The sequence below is a fragment of the Mus musculus genome, chromosome 17 (assembly GCF_000001635.26).
Source record: "Mus musculus strain C57BL/6J chromosome 17, GRCm38.p6 C57BL/6J".
Taxonomy (NCBI): domain Eukaryota; kingdom Metazoa; phylum Chordata; class Mammalia; order Rodentia; family Muridae; genus Mus; species Mus musculus.
Window position 1 is genome coordinate 13,209,031 of NC_000083.6, and position 19,915 is coordinate 13,228,945.

General features: G+C 46.1%; 1 protein-coding gene and 1 long non-coding RNA gene across 2 annotated transcripts in view; both read left to right on the plus strand.

Annotated features, from left to right (window-relative positions):
- Positions 1–19,915, plus strand: part of Gm36684 — a 160,729-nt gene that overhangs the window by 38,537 nt on the left and 102,277 nt on the right. The window lies entirely within an intron of this gene.
- Positions 12,158–18,628, plus strand: Smok2a (sperm motility kinase 2A). Its single transcript, NM_013741.1, has 3 exons — positions 12,158–12,225; positions 16,482–18,067; positions 18,496–18,628. The coding sequence occupies exon 2, from the start codon at positions 16,508–16,510 to the stop codon at positions 18,020–18,022; it is 1,515 nt and encodes a 504-aa protein (NP_038769.1). The 5' UTR covers positions 12,158–12,225; positions 16,482–16,507; the 3' UTR covers positions 18,023–18,067; positions 18,496–18,628.

Sequence of the window (19,915 nt, forward strand, 5' to 3'; positions counted from 1 at the left end):
GACAACAGAGACTGAGGCCCTTTGAGCACTTTCTCCATACAAGACTCCATCTTGGTTTCCAGATGTCAGAAGAGAAAACACTGGCCAGCTTGGTTTCTCTGCAAGTTAATGAAGTCATTGATGTGCCCTACTGAGAGAGAGGCACATAGGGAACTATGGGAATGCTACAGTGGCTGGCATTTCACCCAACTCTGTCTTGCCATCAAAACCAGGGCTAGAACTAACAATGAAGAAAACCCAGGATGTCTTACCAGCATCTAAAACAATAGAACGTGTCCCAAGCCCTACAAAAATAATAGTCATTGTTTAGGAACATTTAGAAACCATGTGTATATCTTATGAAACTAGGCACCCCAAGTAGAAATCAGCATATGGGCCACAAAACTAAGTGAGAAGCAAGAATGGATTCCACAGCAGTGGCTCAACCCTCTTCAGCCCTGCAGATGAGTGTTAGAAGTGGCTTGGTTCGTATTGGCAGCTTAATATATACTACCAGAGAGAGCCAAGCCAACTTTTTCTCCTTATCTGCTCCCACATAGAAAAAAAAAGCCAGTTTGGACATGCTCCTTAAAACCATCACCATCATTAACAGCCCGCTGGCTTAAGCTATTTTTGACCAGCTAAGGAAGTAAGGGGTCAATGTCACAGACTCACGTGACAGACACCACAGCAGCTCAACACCTACTATCGCACTGAAGAGTTCAATTTGGTTATTCAAAGATCCTTGAAGCTTGAAAGTCAGTCTCCAATGGAGGCTCAGGCACTCTCTACAGTAGACTCCCATGTCAGTATTACTACTGGGTATGAAGTATTGCTTCCATCTTCCAAATGAGGAAGGAAGAAGAAATGGTCACACAATGGAAATATGGAGTTAACCCAAAGCCTGGGTAGATTGGGCCCTACACACACACACACACACACACACACACACACACACAGAGAGAGAGAGAGAGAGAGAGAGAGAGAGAGAGAGAGAGAGAGAGAGAGAAGAGCACAGGAACACACAAACACACTCACTAGCTACCCAGGGCAATTCTGCACAGTCATTTTTTAGTGAGAGTGTAGGATCCCAAATTTAGAGACCCCCACTCTAGTCCAGGAACAGGAAGCACCCAGGAACACAAGAATCCTCTCTTGTTGCAAGACGCACGAGGTTTTATTGGCAGAGCTCTGGGCCGACCTCGTGCAGGAGGCAGGGGAGTCGGCCCTGAGGCTCGTAAGCTAGGGGTTTTTAAAGAAGCAAAGGAATTTGACAAAGGCACGGGATTGATTCATTAACAGAAAGGTTACATGTCAGCAAAAAGGGGCATCAGAGCTTTGTTCCGGTGGGCTTGGGGCTTATCTTTGTTCACATAACAACCAGTTGATGTATATGACTTTACTCGTCGCCAAGGGGTAACAGAAAGGAGATTCCGGCCAGATGGTGTGAACTTTAGATAAGATGACCCTGCCTTTCCTCGGATTGAGGGGAGATTCCGGCCAGATGGTGTTAGCTTAGATAATGTAGCCCCATTTGTCCTTGAATACCTTTTCATCTTTACGGCCAAGATGTTCTTAGGAATGCCTTATCAACAGCCCTGCCTTGGCATGCCTGGGAGCTTGTTCTGCTTTGTTCTCAGTCCCAGATCGGGGCCGTGGGCTCCTAAACAAGTTACAATATTTCATCTTCCTTCAAGAGGAGGCAGTGAGAGGACCCCCCTCCATCACCTGCACACCACCTTCATCTGGATCCTGTTCTCTCCTTTTTGTACAGTTACAACTAAGGGTGCTATGCTGACAGACACAGAGGGCTTGTTAGGGTCTTTCTGACGCTGAGGAAAATATTTAAGTGCTCAGTTTAGTTGACCACAAACTCTGTTGTTGATCCTCTAGTATTTTGCATACTGTATCAGCTTCTTATTCCTGCGATAAGAATGTCATGTCAGACTCAGTTGCTACTCGGGCCCCAATATCTGCATCTCTCTCTCTCTCCCCTTTGTAGATACTGACAAGCATCCTACTGAGCCCCTAGCTAACAGAGTTCCCAGTGCCAGGATCTCTCACCTAAGGAGTCAGCTTATATCAAAGCTTACATTAGAAGCCAGACATTCTATTCCCACCAATGTCCCTGCCTCCTGCCTAGGAATTAGAAAGTCCGGCTGCAGGCTTATACTGTGAGACATCCCCTAGCTTCAGAAAACATAAGAAGATAACCCCCCTTCTGCCCTGAGGCCCTAATTTCCTCTCTTCAAAGTACCCACCACACAGTCTGTTTCCGGTGCTGTGTCCTGAAAGATCTCTGGAGCCACAGCCATGCCTCTGACTCTGTCTGTCCACAGCTTTAATAACTTCCATGAAAAATTCTTCACTCCCCAGTGATCCACTTCAGTGTCCTTCCCAACCACTACCACTCAAAACCTCGCATCTGTTACTGTAAAATCTCAACAAATTTAGTGGTTTAAAACAACATAAATTTACCCTTTACAGTTCTGGAAGTCTGAAGTCTGAAATCAAGCCTTCCTTCTTTTTCTCCTTTTTTTCTCTTTCTCTATTGTCCATACTAAATGTGATACTTAGTTTTGATGGTCATTTTTGACAGGATGGAGAGCCACCTAGGATACACATGGTCTGTGGGTGTTTCCAGAGAGACTTATCTGATGAGGGAAGAGTCCCCCCGCCCCATGAACTCAGCAGCATTCTATGGGTTAGGGTGCCACATTGAAGGGGACAAGGGGAGGGGAGGAGAAGAACACCAGCATTCCACACCTACTGCTTTGTGACTGTGGTCACATTTGCCCAACCACTTTATGCTTCCACCCCCACGGAGCCTTCTCTTCTGATGGACTGTGTTCCCTCAAACTGTGAGCCAGAGCAAACCCTCCCTCCCTTCCCCCAACTGCTTTGTACCATATTTTGTCATGGAAGTGAAAAAATAGCTATACCATAAGCAGTGATGTACCTCTCACCCACACCCCAGTCCATGTCATTCACTTTTATCTGACCCTTTTTGATCCTGTTATTAGGATGCTCATTATCCCATTGGGCCCACCCACCCATCCACTGACCACAAGATAGTCTCTCATCAGACTATCTTCAGTTGCTTCAACTTCACCACAGCTGCAGAGCCCATTCCTGAGCATCCGTGTCAGGCAATGGGAGATCAGCCCTCAGAACCCGCAGAGCAGTTTGCCAGTGTCTTCCTTCTGTCCTTTCTGGCTGGAGCATCTCCACTGGGCAGCCTCTCTACTTTTATTCTCATGCAAGGGCTAAGATAACAGCTGGCTGAAGTCGAGGGAGGAAGCTTCACATTTCCTTGGCTTCTGTGAGGGGAGTCCACGTGTTTGGCTCAGTTGTGCAATTTGAGATGCAGTCATGGGCAGTTCTGGCAGGGGATGAGCCGATTACGGGTAGTGAGAATTCTGGAATGCCCCAGCTTTTAGCAGGTCAGTGGGTTTGAATCCACAGAGAGCAATGGGGACTTAAAGATCTGATTCCCAGGAACTTGGTTGCTTTCCCATATAAGAATTTTCATGTGATGAAAGGTCAGTGTGGTTTCTGGTTTTCTTTTGGTTTTATCTTGCTTCCTCTGGAATGGGACTGTTCTTCATTAAGGGCGTGAAGGGTGTTTCTGGCCAGACCATGTTCATTTGCAGGCCCATCCCTGTGTGTCTGGATGCTTAGACTCTCCAGGGGAGGCTATTTCCTGTCTGCAACAGGCCAGCTAGTGTGAGAACTAAAGGACTCCACCAGATGTTCCCAAGTGCAAAACACACACTCACACACACACCACAAACATATGCCTATACTATGCATATACCACATTCATACAGTGCTCATAAACCCACACATCATACACATCACATGTCAGACATACATGCACTTTACACATATCACAGGCACACACACACACACACACATTGTGCATCACAAATACCATTTGTACACATGTGCATACATACATACATACATACATACATACATACATACATACCTTTCTCTACACACATAAGCACTATGCACATATGTATATAGGAACATCAAAAAGAGTAAAGAGATTCTTTAAGGAGGCTTGTGCATCCAGGGTGCAGCCAGGGCATGGTAGCCTGGGCATGACTACCCTCTGCGTTATAGTCAACTGTGGTCAGGTATTCTGGCCATTTACTCACAATGGGGCCAGTGCCTGGGTAGAACGAGTACCAAGGCTACATCTCAGGGAAGAGCACTGAGGACTCAGAACAGGAACAGGCCCTGGAACATGGAATGGAAGAGCACGGTATCCAGATATAAATGCTGTAAGGGCACCCTGGCTTCTCCACTCCAATAGGCATGATAAGAGTAAGCACCAGGCCAGTAGATGTCATATCTTCATGAAGAACCCTCTGGATGCCATGTTAGCAACTTGGGGCCTTGGTGTACATTTCCAGAATGTACATTTTCACCCTAATACTGTGTTTCTTGTTTCCGTGCTGGGGTCCAGGAATCAGGAGGAGTCGGGTACACATGAGAGTTGAGTATCTATCTGTGTCGAGGACTTAGCCATAAGATGGGATGCTTTTCTGCCCTTCTAGCCCCCTTTAGCCTCCTGTGAGTGGCCTGTGCGAGCACAGCAGAGTGAGGACATTCCCAGCCCCACAGGAGACTGCAGGCTTGGAGACTGGGTACTTAGGCACTGGGCTGGCATCACATCACCTTCCTGGCCATTGGTACGTTAAGTCAACCAGTGCTTGCAGAATACTTGAGACAATAACATCTCTTTTCTAACTGGAAACAATGTACAAAATTAAGGCCTAATACAAGTCAGTAATATGTCTCTGATTGTCCTCTGGCATTGGGTGACTTGATGACAGGATGGATAGTATGCAGAAGAGTCTCCCTAGTTCAGTCTGACCTTCCTTCTACATGCAGGTCCCTGTGATCCAGTGCTCATGTGAACTTAGGGCTGCTGCTCTGGGATCCAGCAAGCACTGTAGCCCTGGCCATGCCAGAAAGTAGCCACTACCTGTGTGTAACATTCTAGCTCAGTGCATGAAAAGAGAATAGACTCAAAGACAACATCTCTGTACGAGTACTCCTAGGTCATAGCCAACAGCAGATTGTCCCTACCCAGTGATGCTATATAGCCCTGCTTGGTCCCGCTGGGCTCCCTCCTCTCTGAACTCAATTGAAAGATACACACAGGTGCCTCCTCCTCTACAGAGGGATTGCTCAGCTTTTCTCTGGGCTTCCTATTCTGTCTGATGCCGACTGGATCTGAGGTGGTGCCCATGAGGCAACAACCTCAAGCCCTGCGATGGCTTCCTCTCACAGGGTGTAGCTGCAAGAACAGCAATGCTCAGAAGATTCCCCCAACAGTTTCCTGAGACATGTTGGTGACTCTTGCAACACACAGAACACTGTGGTGGGGAAGCATTCGTGTCTGAATAGAATATATACCATAGAATGTCTGAATGCTATGTAGAAATCCTATAGTCTCATGATTAGGAGAAGTAACAATGACTCAATTTGGTGTTTCCACATCTAGAGTCTCTAGGAATCATCGTGGCTAGGAGAAGTAATGTTGACTAATATGGCCACTTCTACGTCTAGAGTCTCTATCATACTCTCAGGATGCAACAGGACAGAATTCAGACTCCTCGTTATCCATCTGCACATGTGTCCATAGGTGAAGGCAGAAGCAGCAGACTTCAAGTAGCTGTCTCCAGCTCTCCAGCCAGCTTCTCCAATAGGTCAACCCTGGTGGATTCTGTACAAACGTGTGCCTATGGATGGTCCTCTTCCATATCCAAATTTGTACTGTTGTTATTGGAAAATCCTGTTTTTAAAAACAAACAAACACACAAACAAACACAAACTTCTATCCTTTTCAAGAGTGGGACCACTATCTAGCTAAGAACTGAAGCAGAGATATCACCCCCCCAGGAGAGTCTCCCTGACCCTGATCCTGGCTCAGGACTTCTCACCTGTGAGCTGCAGTCCCCGTAGACCCTCAGGACTTGATCTTGGCCATGTGCCTGCTGGATAAAGCTGAGATTTTATGTGCATCGAGTGTAGCTGCCAGGGTGAAGCCATGATTCCTTGGCTCATCATTTACAAGGGAAATAGAATAGTTCTTTAAGCTGCAGCTGCCTATAAACAAACATACATTTGTTTCCTGCAGGTTTCCTCCAAGACCTTGGATCTAGAAAGTTCAAAGCTTTTCTTGCTAACCTCCTGACCATTCTGTAGGTAGAAGAGGGATGCCCAAAATTGTACAACCTACCACATTGGAACTGAGCCCAATCCTTGCCACAGGTTTCTGCCCTATCTCAGAACCCAGTTACCAGACCTTCCCTTAAACTCCCTCGGGAATAGGATTGCAAATACTGGGTTCCCAATGGAGCAGATTATAAAGTCTAAAGTATCAGCCTTCCTACCTCCTCCTGTAACAGTCACATCAAGAAATACATGAAAATGTAAAATGAAATGATTCCACTAGCACTGTGCTGGGCTCGTGGTGTGCTGCCCTTCTCTGATGGCCAGGATGGGAAGCAAGCCAGAAGACAGTAGTAATAGGGGTGGGAACAGTGAGAGACTGCAACAAGCCAGAAAGCAAGGGCGTAAGAGAAGCTGCTGGGGAAATGGCAAGAGCCCTTTTGCAGCCTCTGTATCCCAGCCAGTAAAATGGAGTTGGTGGTGTCTGCTCTGTCCACTGCAAAGAGAATGGATGAGATCATGGACAGTGGTGCTCAAGTCCTGGTTTTGCTGACCACAGGGGTAGAGATCAGGATGCAGACCCACTCTGGCCCTGAAGAGGGTGCTGTGAGGCTTGGTGAATGCATCTTGTTTATATCCTTGCTCAATTATGTAGTCTTGGCAAAATGGTCAAGGCAGAGATGAACAATGGTACCTGGAAGTTTCCAGGGCTCAGCAGCTGCCCAGCTTTCCTGGCTGTTGATTGGCTCACTGAATGATGCTTTGATGTGTCGTTACTTTTTTGGGAACTCCATCCAGCCGAAATGCTAACGGGAGCTTGCTGGGCCTCCTCCCTGCTACAGGTCCACAATGAACCTGAGTAGTAGTGTTTCATAATTGTACCCTGCCCAGCACGGCTCCCTGGGTGGAGGCTGTGCCCAGCACCTCTCCCTTCGGCCTGCGGAGGAGAGCTGTGTTTGCAGATGTGTGGAGTGGGGATGTGTGTGTCAGACTTTACTCCCCACTGAGGAGTCATTTTAGTGCTCTAAAGAGACATGCACAGGCTTCCAGAAGAGGCAGGAGGAAAGAGAAGGGTCCAGATGATTTGGGGACCCTGAATATGCCCCTCTAACTTCCCCCTGCCTGCTCTGATTTTTTATCCTCACCTCCTCCCTGTTCTGACAAGTTAGTCCCCTCTCCCTGAGGAGCCCGGGTTGGGAATACAGAACTCAAGGAATGATAAGAGCACCTACAGGAGATACAGAAGTGACTCGCTTAGTAAAATGTTTGCCTTACAAGCAAAACTGAGTTCTACTCCAGAATCTCATAAAAAAGAAAAGAAAGAAAGATAGAAAGAGAGAATTTTAAGAAGCTGGGTGTGGGTGGTAGGTACATGAAATGCAGAGACACCAGCACTTGGAATGAAGCCCATCTCCTTAGCCCACAGGGCTCCTCCCAGGACAAAAAATGTCATCTGCAAACAAGATGAAGGAGCCTCTGCTTCAAAACCTTCACCCTCCAGCCTCAGGGTCTGCTCTCGAGTCTGTGGCCTGGTAGCAGCTCTACCTGCAGGGTCACTCCACAAGGTCTTGGCAGGACCCGCAGGCTCTTTTACCTGTGTGCTAAAAGGCCTAGCAATAGAAAACTAGGCACTGCCAGCACTTGCACAGGACCCAGGCACATTCCCATCTTGACCCTCACTCCCCAAGGTCTCCTCTCTTAGTTAGGATCAGCCTCTGACGGGGAGGAGTCCATAGAACAGGCTACCTGGGGATTTGGCATGGTGGTGGCTGTGGCCAGCATGACTTCTTCTCAGTGAGCTGCATTCCCCTTGCTTTTTCAGAGGCACCAGCACCCACAGCATCGTACATAGCCTTGAGAAGCTGGAAGGGCAGTGGTTTTATGTTTGTGTAAGGCCGGGCAGAGGGAGGAATTGGACGACACAAGAAGAGAAAGGAACCGCTCACCCGGGAATCTGGCTAAACCTGTCACCAATATTACATCCCAATTAACACCTGCTTAAGACCTTGCTCCCTTCCCAGCTGCAAACATGTACTTTTTAAGACTATCACTGTAAATTCCATTTATATGGAAAGGGCATGTGTGCACTAAACCCTTCTCGAAACTCTAGGAGCTCCTGGTTTCACCTTGTCGGATTATAATTCCATCCAAGTCACCTCCAGAGCTAACCTCTAAGGACACCTGTCAAATGAGAGAAAGGGGACATGTCTTATACAGTTTGAGAGCCACCAAAGTGGTCCATATGGTCAACTGAAGACACTTAGGCACAGTGTTCCACGGACAAGCCCATGGGTGGGTGTATATTTCTCACATTGGTTAGTCTTTCTCAGAGATCTGCATCCGTGTCTTTATTCTCTTGTTCACCTTTCTAATATCTGTAATAATTCTGCTTCAGTCTGGCGACACCTGAAATTCTTTTCTGTCCAGAAGTCACAGATCCCCGTCTGGCTTGTGTAAAGGACTAAAAAGATTATGGAACTCTTCAGGCTGCTGTTGAAGGAGTTAGACAGGAGCTGAGTCTCTGTCCAATCACAGCTAGCACCTGTGCATTCTTGTTACCAGCTACAACACAGGACACAGGAGACTTCATGGGGAGTATAGACTGCTGTTCAAAAGCTCTGGGGCTGGGGTGTGAAGCAACAGGGGAGCTCTAGTCTAATACACACCAGGCTCAGGAATGGATCTGCAACACCAGAACTCTCTGTACACCACCTTTAAGTTCCTTGGTAGATCTCATCTGTAAAGTCCATATTATCTATCAGGGTTTCTCTTCTTAGCCCTTGGGTAGGTGGCGGGGGTGGGGGTTAGAGGAACTTACTTAATAGCCACTCAGCACAAGATCCTCCAACTGCTTGTGGGGATACCAAGCAGGGACACCCAGAACGAGGGTACCTAAAGGGCACACTGGATTCTCCATGGTTCGCCGTGATTTTAAGACACATTCACCACAGGAAAGGACTTTGATCTAGGAGTATAATGATGAAGGGTGCACACTGACAAGGTAGCCAGGGGAAAATCTTAGATTAAGGGACCCTTAGTGCAAACACTGCAGAGAAAGTGGGGGAGAAGGGGAGGGGGAGGTATTCTTTAACCTCGAGAAGCCACCAGTGACACATTCAGCACATGGGTAGTTTTATGTCCCCTCCTGTGTCCTAATTAGCAAGGTCAATAAACTCAAATGGCCTCCAGCAACTTCCCTCTGTCTCTGAAACCCACCACCAACAGCAGAACACTTTCTCAACACCTCCACAGTCACTGAGTCTTGGCTCAGAAACAACTGAAAAGAAACTGGAGACTGAGACTGGACTGTGTCCCAGCACTGGGAAGGGTGATGATCTCTTTCTGTTCCAGTCTCTGCAGTGTCACTCTGCATTTCAAAGGACATCTTTCAAAGGAGGAGTTGGCAAAAGGCTACTCACCTTCTCTTTCAGTGATACAACTGTCTGCAGTGAGGCAGGGAGGTGCTTCAGAGCCAAACTGTAGGGCTAGAAGGATCAGATAATCTGGGTTTGGGTGTGGGGTTAGCTCAGCGCTGCATGTCCCTGAGCAACTTGGTGAGGGTGAAGGGTGACTTCTTGGTCACTAACAGCCCAGTGTGCTTGCTTCCTCTGGGTATCAACAGTCCCCCTCAAATGAAGACAGCAAGATCTAGATGTGTTCACAGCTCCCCTGGCCTGAAACTATCCTGTGATAGATACTACAAACCAGGAAGCAGGGATTTGAACATGACATCACTGACTAACACTAGGGAGGGCTCCAGGGCACCTGATCTCAACTGCAATGTCAGAAGCTGAGCCACAATGACCAGTGGTGGCAGGTTTTCTTTTCTGCTCTCAGGCCTGGCAATGAAGTCCACATATGAGAATCTTTCCTCCCAGTCGTAATGTCTGCAGATATGAGGTTCCTTAACAGTGGACTCAAAACTCCAGAAAAGTCTTCAAAAGGAAAGAGCTACACATTGCTCTCTGAAAAGCAGAGGCCCTTTCAGGGTTTGAGCAAATCATCGCTCAATAGTTAGATTCCGGGTACACTGGGTGCTCAGGAATAACACAGCAGCATGGGTTCGGTGAGCTGACTGTGGTTCAGAGTCTGTTTCAAGTGTGTCAGCAGCACAGCTAATCTGTTCACGGTGTCCACAGAGCTTCTGGTCCTCACATGTGCCTGCTCCACCTTTGGACCTTAGAGTGTAAAGTGAGCCCTGCACACAGCATGGACTTGGTTTTCTATACATGATGGAAAACTCTGTGTGTGATGACGGGGCCAGGTGTGTGTGTGTGTGTGTGTGTGTGTGTGTGTGTGTGTGTGTGTGTGGTGTGTGTTTGTGTGTGTGTGGTGGTCGGGGGAGCGGGTTAGAGAGGTGGGTAGAGAAAGGGAGGGAGGGAGGGAGGGAAAAGAGAGAATGGAACAAGCTTATATGTACATGATCATGGATATGTCCCACCATGTGTGGAGATTAGAGACCATTTTTGTCAGATTTTACCTCCTTTCACTCTTTGAAACTAGGTGTGTGGTTTGAGACTACATATGCCAGGCTACCTGGCCCAAAAGCTTCCAGACATTTTCCAGTCTCTAATGTTTTTCCTGCTTCCTAGGAGCTCTGATATTGCAAGTGTGTGCTCAGTGTGCTCAGTGTCCACATGCATTCAATCTCAGGCCCTCCCTCTTTGCAGGGCAGGTGTTCTAACCACTTGTCTATCCCCTAAGGCCCTCCCATGTTTTTGATGAGAATCCAAAACCTTGGAAATTATGAGAAATGCCTCTTTCTGTCATCCTCACAGGTGGTAATAAGCTGCCCTATTATATTTCATGAGCAGAGTTGGGATCCAGGAATCACCCCACAAGCCACTCAGCCATCTCAGTCAAGCAGGGATAGTTTATTGAACATATACCCTGGGACTGATTGATCAGGGATGCAGATCAGACTCAGAAGTTTAGACTGCAACCCTGTTTCCCAAGGGTTGCTTATAAAAGGCAAAAACCACAGAAGCTCACGGCAACCATAAAAGCTCACACACAGGTACAGGAAGTCTTGCCAGGCAGTTGGGTGGCTGGTTCGAGTCCAACCTTATTTTTGCTAACGGTGCAAAGCAATTCTAACTGACCTTAGTTATTATGATTGGCCCTAAAGGAGGGCAAGGCTCAGGGGAGTTTGCAAGAACACCAAAGCATAAAGTTTAATGGGATATGCAGTTAATGGTTAGCTGGGCATGAGAAAGGTCCTCTGTAATAATGTAAGATGCCTGGCTACAGGTATAAAATGAAATGGCTACAGTAATGTCAGAAAGGCAGCAGCCATCAAGGTCTTAATGAGTAGGACCTTTTTTTTTTTTTTAAGTTAAGTGGTGGCATCATCCTGGACCCATCAGTTGGAATGCAAAGGTGACACACAGAGTGTAGACATGAGGACTTTAAAGCAGGAGGCACAGCAAACATTCAAACCAGAGATCTAAGGACATCAGGACATCCTAGAAGTTTTGATTTCTAAAATCATAATGTCAGGTTATAGCCCACCTAAGCCAGAGCCTTGAGTCCCTCCCAGCCCTGCCAGGAGAGGTCCTGATATGACCACATGAGGATTGACTATGATGCGGCCCAGCCAGCAGGGTTAAGCTGTTGCCACACCCAGATTTCTTTGAGTGTGTTGAGAGGCGTTGGTGGAGTTGGTGGAGTTTGGTGGAGTTGGTGGAGTTGGTGGTGCCCTTTGTGATTTTGTTGTATCTAGTGAGCTGTGTGTGGATTTTGTGTTTGATTGGTTTGTGTGTGAGCTTGTGTGTGTGTGTGTATGTGTGTGTGTGTGTGTGTAGATCAGTGTGTGTTTGGGAGGAGCTTGTGTGTGTGAGTTGTGAATTAAGTTTACTTGCGTGTGAGTACCTTTGTGTTTGTGTGTGTGTCTGTGTGTATACTTGTGGGTGACTGTAAGTGCACCTGTGTGATAGTTCAAAAGTGTATGAGAGTGTGTGTGTGTGCACAAGAGTGTGTGTAGGTGCACGTGTGGTAGGTGTGAGAACACCTCTTGTGTTGAGGCCGTCAGTCAGCTTGGCCATTGTTTCTAAGGTAAGCCATCTACTTTACTTTTTTAAAGACTTTTTTATTCTTATTTATTCACTTTACATTACTATCATAGCACCCCTCCATCCTGTTCTCCTATTTCCACCTCACATGCCCCTCCTCCTATAATTCCCTCCCCTTCTCAGAGAAAGGGAGGCTGACTCCTTAGGTGCCAACATGCCCTGGGACATCTAATCCTAGCAGGACTGAGCCTATCCTCTTCTACTGAGTCCAGAAAAGACAGCCCAGCTAAGGGAAAGATATTCAAAGGCAGGTAACAGAGTCAGAGACAGACTCTGCTCCAGTTGCTAGGGGACCCAAATGAAGAGTAAGCTGTACATCTACTACAAATACATAGGGGGCCTAGGCCCAGCCCTGCATGTTCTTTGATTGGTGGTTCAGTCTCTGTGAGCTTCCATGTGCCCAAGTTAGTTGACTCTGTAGGTCTTCTTATGGTGTCCTTGACCCCTCTGGCTTGCTCTGTTCTATCCCCACTCTTCCACAAGACTCCCCACGCTCTTCCTAATGTTTGACTCTGGATCTCTGCACTGTTTCCATCAGCTGCTAGATGAAGCCTCTCAGAAGACAGTTAGGTCCTGTCTGTAAGTCAGAGCATCCTTAACAGTGTTCTCTCCCATTGGGTGGTTCTCAAGTTGGGCCCTTTATTGGTTCGCGGTTCCCTCAATCTCTGCTCCATCTTTATCCCTGAATAACTTATAGGTGGGACAAATTTTGGGTTTAAGGTTTTGTGGGTTGGTTAGTGCCTCCCTCCCCCTACTGGATATGCTGCCTGGCTACAGGAGATGGCCACTTCAGTCTCTCCAACCCCAGCTGCTAGAAGTCTCAGCTAGCATTACTGTCATAGGCTCCCTAGAGTCTCCCCCCACCCCATCCCCACCAAGATTCCAACTCATCCCACAGATGCATCTCCCACATCCACCCCTCTTCTGCCCCTACCCCTGCTCTCCCCACACCTATCACTACCCCTGTTCCCCTCCTCCACACCTCTCCCCCTCAGTTCCCTCCTTCCATCCAACTCTATTTCATTTCCCCTTTTGAATGGGATTCAAGCATGCTCTCTTGGGTCATCCTTTTTATTTAGCTTCTTTGGGTCTATTGATTATAGCATGGATATTCTGTACTTTATAGCTAACATCCACTTATAAGTGAGCACATACCATGTTTGTCTTTCTGGGTCTGGGTTACCTCACTCAGGATGATATTTTCAAGTTCCATCCATTGGCCTGCAAATTTCATGATGCCTTTGTTTTTCATAGCTGAATAGTATTCCATTGTGTAAATGAACCACATTTTCTTTATCCATTCTTCAGTTGAGGGACATCTGGGTTGTTTCAAGTTTCTGGCTGTCATGAATTAGGCTGCTATGAAAATGCTTGAGGAAGTTTCTTGTTTTGGGTATATGTCTGGGAGTGGTATAGCTGGGTCTTTCAGGAAGAACTATTCCTGATTTTCTAGGAAAGTGCCAAATTGATTTCCAGAGTAGTTGTACAAGTTTGTGCTCCCACCAGCAATGGAGAAGAGTTACCCTTGCTTCACATCCTCACCAGCTGTGACATCACTTGGGTTTTAGATCTTAGCCATTCTGATGGGTGTAAGATGGAATTTCAGAATCATTTGTTTTGTATTTCTCTGATGACTAAGTATATTGAACATTTCTTTAAGTGCTTCTCAGCCGTTCAAGATTCCTCAGTTGTGGATTCTCTTGTTTAGTTCTATGCCCAATTTGTTTGATTGGGTTGCTTGGGTTTTTGACGTTGTTTGTTTGTTTGTTTTGTGTTTTGGGGTTTTTTAATGTTAGCTTCCTCTTGAGTTCTTTATATATTTTGCATATCAGCCCTCTATCAGCTGTAGGACAGTGAGGACTCGTTCCCAATCTATAAGCTGTTTTGTCCTATTGACAATGTCCTTTGCTTACAGAAGCTTGCAGTTTCATGAGGTCCCACTTATTGTTGATCTTAGTGCCTGATCCATTGGTGTTCTTTTCAGGAAGTTGTCTCCTGGGCTGATGAGTTCAAGGCTATCACCCACTTTCTGTCCTATTAGACCTTGTGTGTCTGCTTTTATGTTGAGGTCTTTGATATACTTCAAAATCTGAAATTAAAATTACTCGGTTGACTGTTTTTACACAGGGTTTCAAAAGACTGAAAGTTGGTCCTTGTGTTTTGCTGAAGTAGATACCCAGTCTGTGGATATTGGAGGGTTTTGTTTTGTTTTGGTTTTTTGTTTATCTTTTTTTCCTGAGACAGGGTTTTTTTTTTTTTTTTTTAAATGTATAGCCCTGGATATCCTCCAACTTGCTCTGTAGACCAGGCTGGCCTTAAACTTAGATATCCACCTACCTCTGCTTCCTCAGTGCTGGGACTAAAGGTGTGTGCCACCACCCTGGGGGTATTTTAGTCTTAACCTTATATGCTTTGGATTTTATTTTCTGGTTTCTTTGCTTAGCTGGTTTTTGGTTTTTAGTGTTAAGTGAGGTTTTTGTTTGAAATTCTCTTTTGTTTTTATTATGTTTAACATTTGGTGGAATTTTGTGCCAGTTTTGGCTTTCTGACTTTCATTCTTTTAGATTTTCTTATTCATTGTAGTTTGGTTGTTTCTGTTTTGGCTTTGTTTGGGGCTTTAATATTTTGTTTTCTTTTGTTTTGTTTTCTGTTGTTGTTTTTTTTTTTTTTTTGAGACAGGGTTTCTCTGTGTAGCCCTGGCTGTTCTGGAACTGACTCTGAAGGACAGGCTGGCCTCAAGCTCAGAAATCTGCCTGCCTCTGCCTCCCAAGTTGTGGATCAAAGGTTGGGCCACCACTGCCCAGCTTTTTTATGGTTTTTAAGAGTTATAATATTTTTTGAGAACTTCAGATATTCATAAAATATATCTGGATCCTAGTCACCCCCTGCCCTTCCCTGACTCATGCCAGATGCAGCCCCACAGTCACTCCCACAACCCACAAAATTCATGTCCTATTTTAATAACCTGCTGTCATATGTTCATGAGTGCGGGGGCATCCACTGGAGTGTGGTTGATCTTTGAGGAGCCACATCCTTCAGGAGGAATGACTCTCTTTTCAGGATGTCATCAACTGTCAATGTCTCCGGGATGGGTTAGTCAGGGTGCAATGCTTGATTTGGTGCAGATTTCATGCTGGAGGCCAGAGCTGTTGTGAATTCATGAGTGTACTGGTCTTGCCCTGTCAAGAAGATAATATTTTGCTCTGGCCCTTTCCAATGGCTGATTCTTACAATCTCTCTATTCCCTTTTTCTTTGATAGTCCCTGAGCCCTGAAGGGAAAAGAAGGAGGGACGAGGGAGGAAGGAAAGTAGAAGAGGGTACAATGTAGACAGCCTGGTTTTTGAACTCTTTGTTAACATTTACTCTGTAGTCTTTAGTCTTTGACCAGTTGTGAGTTTCTGTATCATCGCACAAGGAAATTTCTCTGAGATATGAGAGTTACTAATAAATGTAATTTCTCTGAGATATGAGAGTTGTACTAATAAGTACAGTGGCCACACCAGCTTATATTCTAACTTGTACAACTTACATGAGTGCTTCCATCCCCCACATCCACCTGCACCAGCATTGGTGCCTTAGCCATCTGATTGTAATAAGATAAAATCTTAAGCTAGTATTAGTTTTCATGTCCCTGACGGCCATATATATATATAGACATTTCTCAGCCGTTTCCACTTCTTCTGAGAAAACCCTCTTCAGATCACTATCCCAATTATTTTCAATTAACCACTGGGTTCTTTTCTCCTTTTTTTTTTTTTTTAGTTCTTTGTATATTCTAGAATTTTTGATGAGTTTTATAGTAATCATTTACACATTCCCTTGTAGACTTTTGTTCGTTTGTTTGTTTGTTTGTTTGTTTTTCGAGACAGGATTTCTCTGTATAGCCCTGGCTGTCCTGGAACTCACTCTGTAGACCAGTCTGGACCCTAATTCAGAAATCCACCTGCCTCTGCCTCCCTAGTGGGGGGATTAAAGGCGTTCGCCACCACGTACAGCTCCTCACTTAGTAATATTTCTTCTTAGAGTTGCTGAGCTGTGTCCCTCTCTCCTAGGGACTTACAGCTAGGTTTTGTAATTTGGATTTTCTTGGCTTACTGTGTGGTTTTGCTTTTCTGGGTTTGTGCTGAAATTATTTTTTGTTGGGTTTTAGTTTTCTGTTTTGCTTAATTTTCACTATTTTAATTTTTATCTTACCTTTCTTTCTTCCCTTTATTTATTCCCCCGCCCTAAACCCTTAGGTAGCATTTATACTTTGTTACCTCAAATGGGGTCTGGGAGTCAACAGAAGTCAGAAAAGCTCAGATCCAAGCCCCCTTTCTCTGAAATGGAGAACTTTCATGCTCAATATGAGATGCTAGGGACTATTGGCCATGGAGGCAGCACAAAGGTGAAGCTGGCCCGACACCGCCTCACAGGCACCCACGTGGCTGTCAAAATGATTCCAAAGAGGGAGTATTGGTGCAAACCTCTCATGTCTGAGGCAGAGTTACTGATGATGGCCGATCATCCGAATATCATCTCTCTCCTTCAAGTCATTGAGACCAAGAAGAAAGTATACCTCATTATGGAGTTGTGTGAGGGTAAATCACTTTACCAACACATCAGAAACGCTGGCTACCTGCAGGAGGATGAAGCACGAGCATTATTCAAGCAGCTCTTAAGTGCTATAAACTACTGCCACAACCAGGGTATAGTTCACAGGGACCTGAAACCTGACAATATTATGGTAGAAAAAGATGGGAGAGTAAAGATCATTGATTTTGGACTTGGCATCCAAGTGAAGCCAGGGCAAAAACTAAACTTATTCTGTGGGACTTACCCATTTAGTGCTCCTGAGGTGCTCCTTAGCAGACCCTATGATGGGCCCAAGATCGATGTATGGACTCTTGGAGTTGTGCTATACTTTATGGTAACTGGAAAGATCCCATTTGATGCTGCCAGCATAGAAAAGCTGCGGAAGCAAATTGTTGCAGGAAAGTATTCTGTTCCCTGTAGACTGTCAGTAAAGCTTCATCACCTGATTACTCTTTTAATGACAGACAACCCTGAACTTAGGCCCACTGTTGCTGAAGTTATGATGCATCCCTGGGTCACAAAAGGCTCAGGGGTGTTCCCAGATCCTTGTGAAGAACAGATACCCCTCAAGCCAGACCCTGCGATTGTAAAAGCAATGGGACATATTGGGTTCCAAGCTCAAGACATTGAAGATTCTTTACGTCAGAGAAAATTCAACGAAACCATGGCATCTTATTGTCTACTGAAAAAACAGATTCTTAAGGAATGTGACAGGCCAATCCGGGCTCAGCCCATGAATCCATCGGTGACCCCATTCCCCTCCCTTGTTGATACTCCTACTTTCCATCTCGGACTTCGGAGGAGAGAGACTGAACCCACGAGTCTCAGATTATCTGCTAATAGGCAAATGTCTGTCTGTGGAAGGAGTACTAGTAAGAAAAGAGACAGAAGTTTCAGTTGGCCCGGTGTTCTCAGCAGGCCGATTAACATAACACCCACAATGGACCAAACACACACCTGTACTAGGAGTGTTCCCTGCATTAACTCAAATTTTTGCATAATCCATCCAAACAGCAGCGACGAGAGTACAGAAGGCCACACCAGTGCCTCAGCAGAGGATAAGCCTGTCCGCAGCAGAGGCTGGCCCAGAGGCATCAAGGGCTGGACTAGCAAGATAGGAAATGCGATGAGGAAGCTCTGTTGCTGTATCCCATCAAATGAGACATCTCACCTGGGGCAGAGGAGAGTCTCCCCCAAAAAATAAGACACAGGAAGGGTGTCAGGAGAACGAGCATTCGGCTCGGCACAGGTACATTTTTGTATTTGAATGTATCTATGTTACTCATGTCTGTGTCAACTGGCAGATTATACTTATGAATATGTATATGTATATGGTGCAATGCATGGTGAAGCTAGGTCTAGACACCTTGGGATAATGGTTAAATTGAACCTGCCAACATATCTAGCATCCCAGAAGGTATCTCCTGTGCGTATCCTGCATGATGAACAAGAAGGAGAACTGACCATGCTAGGGAGAGGAAGTAGGAGAAGGAAGAGGAGGAGATGCTGAGGGAGGAGAGGGTGGTATTTGGTGGGAAATAGTAGATGGGGGGAAGAGGTTCAGACAGGAGGAGGCAATTTGGGGGAGCAGTGTGAAACAGGGTAACCCCAGCTGGAGAGATGCCCTGTGCAGCTGAGGTTCTCAGAGTCCCTCTCACATGTGCTTTTGCATTTTAGAAGATCACTAGAGGATGCCGGATGCTATGATTCAACAGTTATAGTATTGGAAAGGACCCATGTATAGACATGGACCTGCAAAAGGGAACCTTGTGGAAAGGCATCATGTTCTGGGTCCAGCCAGAGGGAAGAAAGCAAATGATGAAATCCCAGATGGTCTCCGGGATCACCATTCCGAGCAGGGGCTGAAAGCCTGTCCAAAGCTGGTAGAGACAAAAGCCCCTCTGCCTACCCAGGGTCATAATCAGACTCCTGCTCTGAGAATAAAATAGATGTTTGTGAAAGATGACCTCGGAGGTTTTCCTGCCTCTTCTTTACATAGGAAAAATGTTCCTGTGGTGTTCAAAAGCCCCAGGTAGAATAACTTCACACCCCAAACCACCAGATCATTAAAAGTGCCTTTGAAGGGACCAAGCTTTCAGGTACCTGAAGTGGGGGAATGTAGAAGCTGGGTGTGGACTTTGGGTACTTCTGGACCCAGCAGCATGATCAGAAGGACCAGAGAGAACATTAGATACCATCAGCTTGACCCACTTACACAGAGGCAAGCCCAGTCAACCTGTGAATTCCTGCAGATGTGGCATGCGTTGCATCCCAGGGTCTCTGCCTATGTAAGATCAGAGAGCCTGGAGTTAGCTAAATATCAGTGTCCCTTGGCCTCAAGGGAGAAGGGAGTTTGGATTCCAGCCCTAGCCTAGTCCTGTCATAAACAGTCCCCCTCAAATGTGGAAAGCAAGGTCTACATGATGTTCACAGCTCCCCTGGCCTGAAACTGTTCTGTGATTGATACTACAAACCAGGAAGCAGGGACTTGAAGTTGAGATCACTGACTCAGGCTAGGGAGGGCTCGTGGGCACCTGATCTCAACTGCAATGTCAGAAGCTGAGCCACAGTGACTAGTGGTGGCAGGTTTTCTTTTCTGCTCTCAGGCCTGGCAATGAAGTCCACATATGAGGATCTTTCCTCCCAGTCGTAATGTCTGCAGATATGAGGTTCCTCAACAGTTGACTCAAAACTCCAGAAGAGAGTCTTCAAAAGGAAAGAGCTACACATTGTACTCTGAAAAGCAGAGGCCCTTTCAGAGTTTGAGCAAATCATCGCTCAATAGTTAGATTCCGAGTACACTGGGTGCTCAGGAATAACACAGCAGCATGGGTTCTGTGAGCTGACTGTGGTTCAGAGTCTGTTTCAAGTGTGTCAGCAGCACAGCTAATCTGTTCATGGTGTCCACAGAGCTTCTGGTCCTTGCATGTGCCTGCTCCACCTTTGGACCTTAGAATGTAAAGTGAGCCCTACATGCAGCATGGACTTGGTTTTGTATACATCATGCCAACCTCTGTGTTTGATGATGGGGCGGGAGTCGGGGGTATGTGGTGGGGGAGGTGAGAGAAAGGAGAGAGAGAGTTGGGTAGAGAAAGGG

Excerpts from the sequence above, each read along its gene's own strand:
- Smok2a (NM_013741.1), top strand. The coding sequence starts at position 16,508 with ATGGGGTCTGGGAGTCAACAGAAGTCAGAAAAGCTCAGATCCAAGCCC.